General features: G+C 34.1%; 1 protein-coding gene across 1 annotated transcript; it reads right to left on the bottom strand.

The window, feature by feature from the left end:
* Positions 1-1,515: 1,515 nt before the first annotated feature.
* Positions 1,516-6,655, bottom strand: LOC107761203 (GDSL esterase/lipase EXL3-like). Its single transcript, XM_016579395.2, has 5 exons — positions 6,127-6,655; positions 5,184-5,314; positions 4,700-4,933; positions 2,975-3,233; positions 1,516-1,892 (listed from the first exon to the last, which is right to left on the bottom strand). Exons 1-5 carry the CDS (start codon positions 6,398-6,400, stop codon positions 1,705-1,707), a joined length of 1,086 nt encoding a protein of 361 aa, XP_016434881.1. The 5' UTR covers positions 6,401-6,655; the 3' UTR covers positions 1,516-1,704.
* Positions 6,656-6,878: the final 223 nt, after the last annotated feature.

Genomic DNA, 6,878 nt, shown 5'->3' with positions numbered 1-6,878 from the left:
TTCGAGTTCTTTGGCCAAATATGCTTTATCTAAACTGGCCAAATCCAACCGATGCTGAAGCTCTTTCATCTTTTCGATCAGCCCCAAAGCATTTTCTATCACAGATCGAAGTTGGGCATCTGACAGCTCTAACTGAGCTTCGACGGCTTCCTTTTTCAAGGCAAGGTTATCCATACACTTTTTAAATTCTTCTGCCTCGGCCAGTAATGCATCTACCTGTGATTTAAGCCGTCCAATTTGCTCGATCCTCTGTCGAACCTAAAGAATTGGATTGTTAGTGGTTATCTCTTTTTCATCTTCACTATCATGGAACATTCGGAATATTTTCTCAGCCATCTCCTCATGATCTTTCCGAGCCGTTGTCTGCTCGAAGTTTTTCACTAAGAAGCTTGTACGAGTCACTCTTCTCAGAGAGGCTCCGAACCTCGGCGTCATGCTCCTCCCTAATTCGAAGAAAGGCCTCGTGATGCAACACCGAAACCTGCAAACAAAAGGAGAAACATTAGAATTACCTGCAACTCTATGTAAAAGAAGCGGCGAAAATTCCATCAGAGTTACCCGATTCAAAGCATGTTGGGCCTCGTTGAAGAGACAGGCGGGTCCCACCGCATTCATCACTGATTGATCTTCTTCGGTCACCAAGGACCGAAGGTAACTGGCAATCCCCACAGGGAAAGAAAAAATTCGGGTATCCGCAGAAACGGAGAGCACTATCTTCTGCCTTTGATCGGGATCGATACTCGGGGCCGGAAATCGGTCCACCAGTTTGTGGATCGATGAAAACGTCAGTACATATCTGATCGAGCTGTTGGAAAATCATATCGTTTCTCGCCACATCCTTTTTCGAGAAACGAGGGAACTATTTGTATACGGTCAAAATCGATTTGAGTCAGTCGTACGGACTGATCGAGACGATAAGGTTTCGATCAAAGAATATCTGCATGACAAGCTCGGTCAAGGTCCGAAGTAAAGGCGGCGAGCTTCGAGCTCTAAGACCGATCAATGACAAGCTCGATATCATTATCGAGCCCATATCAAAATCGAACTACGAGGCAAAGCGGAGATTATCGAAGATGCATGGACCGACCAACACTCACCCCGAATACCGAGACCCCAAGTCAGAATTGAGCTCGGACCAAGGCCGAGGGTTCGATCCAATATCGAGCTCGCAGACTAGGGTCGTTGCAACCGCACTATGGGAGATAATCTTGGCGTAAATCGAGGAAAAGACAATACGTCATGGGCTCTCCACTACGTATTTTTTATTATATATAAAGTAGGATCCCTCTACTATAAGAGGGACATGGATTGTAAGCAAGCAGGCGACACGGTAACCAAAGATCACTTCTCATATTGAAAGATATCCTCTTGTGTTTGTTTTACTTTACCTTATTCATTCTTTTTGCTCACTATTTTCATTCTCATAGTCAAGAATACACATATTTCTATTTCTCTACACGATTTATATCAAATTGTATCGCATATCCTTAGAACCATATACAAATCTAACGTTATCCGATTTTTCGGGTAAACAATATAGTAAGCACAAACTCGGTATTTCTTCAAATCTCATAAAAACTCAACAAAACTAAATGTCCTTTAGGTGTAAATGGAAAAAAAAAATAGTACAAACTACAAAGATTCAAATTTGTACAAGATATGAGAGGACGGTGATGAAGCAATCAGATATATTGATATTCTTGTTTATGTGAAACTATTGATATACTTTTTCATCATTTGATCAACAAGGATCCTGTAGCCTCTTTCAGTGGGATGATAACTATCCCAGAACAAATATTTTGTGTCATCTTCACATGTCCCACCGTATTTGCATAGCATGAGCACCTCTATGTTTCCTGTACCACAGCATCCTTTTTCTACCACTTCAAATCCTGAGACACCATCATCAAATTTCAAACTAGTTAGTTAGCTTACTGGATAATACCAAACCCAAAATTTAAATAAATTAATGAAGCACATTAAGAACCTGTTTGACCAAAGTTCTCGGAGGCCAAAAATATTTTTTTTGTCAAAAAGTACTTTTTGAAAAATGTAAGGTGTTTGGCCAAAATTAAAAAGTACTTTTAAGCAGCAGCAGCAGAAGCAATTTTTTTGCTTCCGGGAAGAAGCTACAAATTCTAACTTCTTCCAAAAAGTAGAAGTAGAAAATTAATTTATTCAAGACAAAAATAACTTTACAATAAATTTATATTTTTCAAATTATTCCTCATTAATTTAATTTTTTTTTCTTTTCCTTTTTTTTTTATTTCTACTATACATTTATTCTCTTTTTTATTTTTATCATCTTTCTCCTATTCCTAACAGTAGATTTTAAATTTATATATATTATTGAATAATGTATTTTGACATATTTAAATTATCGTGTAAATAATAAGTAATACCAAACACGCAATATTATTGCTTTGGAATAACAATATTTTATATTAATTAAAAATTTAATTTGTATTTTTACTTTCCATTTTATATTTTAATTGAATTATTTTTTAATAAATATTTAAATTTATTTTTCTTTTCTAAATAATACTAATCACAAATTACTGTCCTTTTTCGTAATTGATACTTAAAAATACTTTTTTAAAAGATTGATCAAACACAATGAGCTTGTAAAAAGCACGACTCAAACGAATTGGACAAACACAAACAGCTATTATGCAAAAGTACTTTTTCAAAAAGTAATTTTGACTAAAAGTGCTTTTTAAAATAAGTAGTTTTTGATATCTTGGCCAAACGAGCCCTAATTTTGCACCTTTAGGTTTCATTAATGAACAAATATAATAATATTCTTTTTGGATAAATTACATTGAATACCCTTAATATGACTCAATTGCAGATACACACCCTATATTTTAAAATTAAACACTTATATCCCTACACATAAAAAGCACGGTAAGAGAAGAAACTCCAAAAAAAAAAAAAAACGAATGAATTTAGAAAAGATTAAATTAAAGTTTACCATATTTTTTAGGGTTGACAATGAGATCAAGCATAGGATCATAGAGGTCAATGAAAACGAGCTTGGATTGAGGCAACTTGTTGGATAGTGAATCATTAATGGCAGCTGATAACTTAGTGTTGGCCAATTGTGCAGCTTCATTGTATTCCTCCACACACATTCTAAATATTCCTCCACTCATTGTTCTCTGGAATGGCAAGCATCCAACTGGTGGAATCCCAAATACCCCTATCTTTCTTGCTCCCAACTTGTACAATTCCTTCCAAATTTAAATAAATAAACCAAATTAACAATGATAGCTAATTAATGTGTTGACTCAAGGCAAAAGTCAACTAACTAAATTAGGATTGTCAAATCAGTGGTTTGGACTGAATTTAATGGGCGTTTGGACATAAGAATTGTAAAATTCCAAAGGGGAAAAAAAAAATTCAAAGTGAAAATGATATTTGAAATTTAGAGTTGTGTTTGGACATGAATAAAATTTTAGGTTGCTTTTGAAGTTTTGTGAGTGATTTGAGTGAAAATTTTGAAAAACAGCTTTTTGGAGTTTTTTAAATTTTCGAAAATTTTCAAAATGCATCTTCAAGTGAAAATTAGAAATTTTATGAACAAACGCTGAATTTAGAAAAAAAGTAAATTTTTTTTGGAAAAAAGAAAAAAAAATTCTATGTCCAAACGGGCTCTTAGATTACTTCGGCTGGATGAAGACGGGCTAAGAAATAGTCATAGCTCAACTCATCGAACTCTAATTAAGTTTTATTTATTTTCTTATAATTTATTTAATTACCAAATAAAAAATAGAAAAAACTACTACAGTGGAGACGCTCCCAAAAATACAAGTCGGCAAAGTATAAATTTTTTTTATATTAATGTATAACATGAATATAATATATATTTTTTATATATTTGACTAGCGAATATAATTATTTTGGCCGACTTATCAAATGTGTAACTTGCCAAAAAATATTTGGAAAATACGTTGGCAAATTTCCGGGAGAAATTCAAAAATAGCCAGATTTATAAGTGGTAATTGAAAAATAGCAACAGTTTCAAAAGTAATCGAAATTTAGCCACTTTTCATGTAAAGATAAATCTAAACGAAAACACTGTTCAAAATTCGAAAATATTTCAGCATAATATACTGGAGTTCCAATATAATATATTGGGCTTCCAGCATAATATACTGGAGTTCTAGTATAATACACTGGTCCAGCATAATATGTTGGAAGTTTATACACATGTGCTCCAATCTCCAGTATAAATAGAATCAGGAGGTCTATTATGCTGGAACTTTCCGTGTGTTGGAGTTCCAGCATAATATACTGGAAGTTCATACACAGATGCACCAATTTCCAGTATATTATGCTGGAACTTTTCGTATTGCAGCAAAATAGTGGCTATTTTTCAATGACTTTACAAATGCTAGCTATTTTTCAATTACCAGTCCGAAAACTGGCTAGCCCGTGCTATTTTCACCAAATTTCCTATGGGTCAATTTTGACTATATATTCAGCTCAAAGCAGCCCAATTCTTAGATGGGCTGTGCCCAAATTGGCCCCCTATGAAAATTGTTTTTTCTTGCACCGTATGACCTTTTGTTAGGCAACTCTTGAAATTCTGTCCCCAATAATCTAGTAGGCTAAATTTCGCATTTGAAATAGCTGAAAAAATATGCGTGTTTGTAGAAGCATAAATTGCACTAGAGAGGCATATTCAAATACATACTCGGATAAAATCTGCAGCTCCATCCACCATAAGATCAGTATATGAGTTAATATCATACTGTTTTTGGCGAAGTCCGATGGTGAAGTATGTGTTGGCTAGGTCATTACTTCCGGCTACCACAAAGTATAGGCTGCTGTGTAGTATGGTGTTGGCTTCTTCTTCTCCAACTAATCCCTTTAGCTTCCCAACATATTCTTGAAAATGATTCAATTGTGTAGATAGTGGTATTACTGACTGAATCCATAAAAATATACTAGTTAGAAAATGGTGACATTTAACTTAATAAGTTGACTATATTATCGGATTAATGTAAGTTTTATATACATATTGCTAATTTAAAAAGTATTTATACGCCCAGTATATGTTATATATCCACGCTCCAGTCAAGGTGACCAACTTAATTATACTTGGTATAGACACTTACAAGCTGTTAGATCATGTGAAAATTTTTTTTTAATATAAAACAAGAATGAAAAATACCCACCGCAATGGCAGCTGTTTGAGGGTCGTATCCGCAAGCTCCTGAAGCAAAACTTACTCCAGTTTTAAGATCTTCAGCTTGCAATTTGGGGTCAAGATAAGCTGGCATTAGCTCTTTAATTCCCAGTTCTTCCACTGATGTGAATATCAGAATAAAGTCAAAACTCTAATCTCAAAGAAAAATAATAAAGAAACAAATAACATCAAGTTTCTCAAATCAGCTGTCTCCTGTTAAAGCTTAAGCATTGCATTTGGTATGGAGTTTATGTGGCAACATTTTATAGGGATATTGAGTATTGCATAAGAGATACTGAATGTTTAAACGAAAAAAAAAGAAGAAGATGAAAACGAATGTTTTCGAATTTATGTCTAAACAAAGTTACAACAATATTTAATAGACATTCAAATGTAAAAATGGTCGGGCCATGACTAATAAGACGGTGTTAATTATATTGAATTTTTTTTTTTTTTTTGCTAATTAAAATTTTCATTAGTTACCAAGTGAAGAAATTACAAATCAAGCTTGGCTTTTCCCAGCAAGCTACTCCAACAGAAACTTATCACTAGTACGTACTTCTATAAACAGTTTCTAACTATTCCTATACATCAGATAACTAGTTACTATAAGGAAACTATTTATAGAATTTCAATTTCTGCAGCCAACTCCTGACAGCACAATTAGCCCTAAATTTCAATTTTATTGAATCTTATAACGCTCGTGTTTTAGTTTCACTCTGTGTTTACACGAGAGAAAGACATAATGTTTGGGTCTAGGAAGAAGAAGAACACGTGACATGACCAAACTTAACATAATGGAGCCTCCTTAAAATATGAAATTTGTAATATTCTTAAAAATAAAATAAGTTACCTGCTGTAACGAATTAAGATGACCTGCGTAAAACTTTCTTGTATCAACGGTCTATATAAGTTAAACTCAGTGGACGTACCTATCAAGTCCGCCGGCGTTTTGGCATTAGTAAACCTTCCAGTTGGCTTTCCATCTATAAAGTCTTTCCCGTACGGTGGAAAATTACATTTCATCAGCGTTGTTATATTGTTATTATTTCCTTGATCAACGATGGAATCTCCGAACACAAAAACAGCTTTTATATTCAAGTTCTTTGGTAGCTGCGTCTTCCCTTCGCATGCACAAAGCCACAGGAGAACAACATAGAACCATAGCATCACACGTAAAGAAAATACCCTACGAGAACACAACATGTTTAAAAGTTTCCAACACTTTGTGTTCAAATTAGAGCTTCAAATGGCAGACTTGAGTACGTAGTATAGCCTCCTGTTATTTATAGAGGGCTAGAAAAGAATAATACATTATTAATGAAGTTGATTAGCTTACTCCTATTATAATATATAAGTCGCAATCACGCAAACGCAGTGACTGTAAATTAATTGCAATTTGCCTCTGGGATTAACAACTGGAGATCGTTTAGAAGAAGGGAATGGTGAGTGAAAGAGTTTGGCTTTTGATTAAGGATTTCACCCGATGCATGAAACAATAACGTCATTGTCAATGGCTTCTTGGACCCTTTATGAAATTTTGCCTTGTTGCTGAAGTTCACGAACTTTTACTATCACTAGAAGTTTCCTCTTATTATTTACCTACTTCATCTATAATTTTAATTAAAAATCAGGTAGTATTAATTTCTTGAAAGATTCCCCTGTGAAGATGTAGAGTTAATAA

The sequence above is a fragment of the Nicotiana tabacum genome, chromosome 15 (genome assembly GCF_000715075.1).
Source record: "Nicotiana tabacum cultivar K326 chromosome 15, ASM71507v2, whole genome shotgun sequence".
NCBI classification, from domain to species: domain Eukaryota; kingdom Viridiplantae; phylum Streptophyta; class Magnoliopsida; order Solanales; family Solanaceae; genus Nicotiana; species Nicotiana tabacum.
Note: the sequence above shows the minus strand (reverse complement) of the source record. Positions and strands in the feature narration are given on the sequence as shown.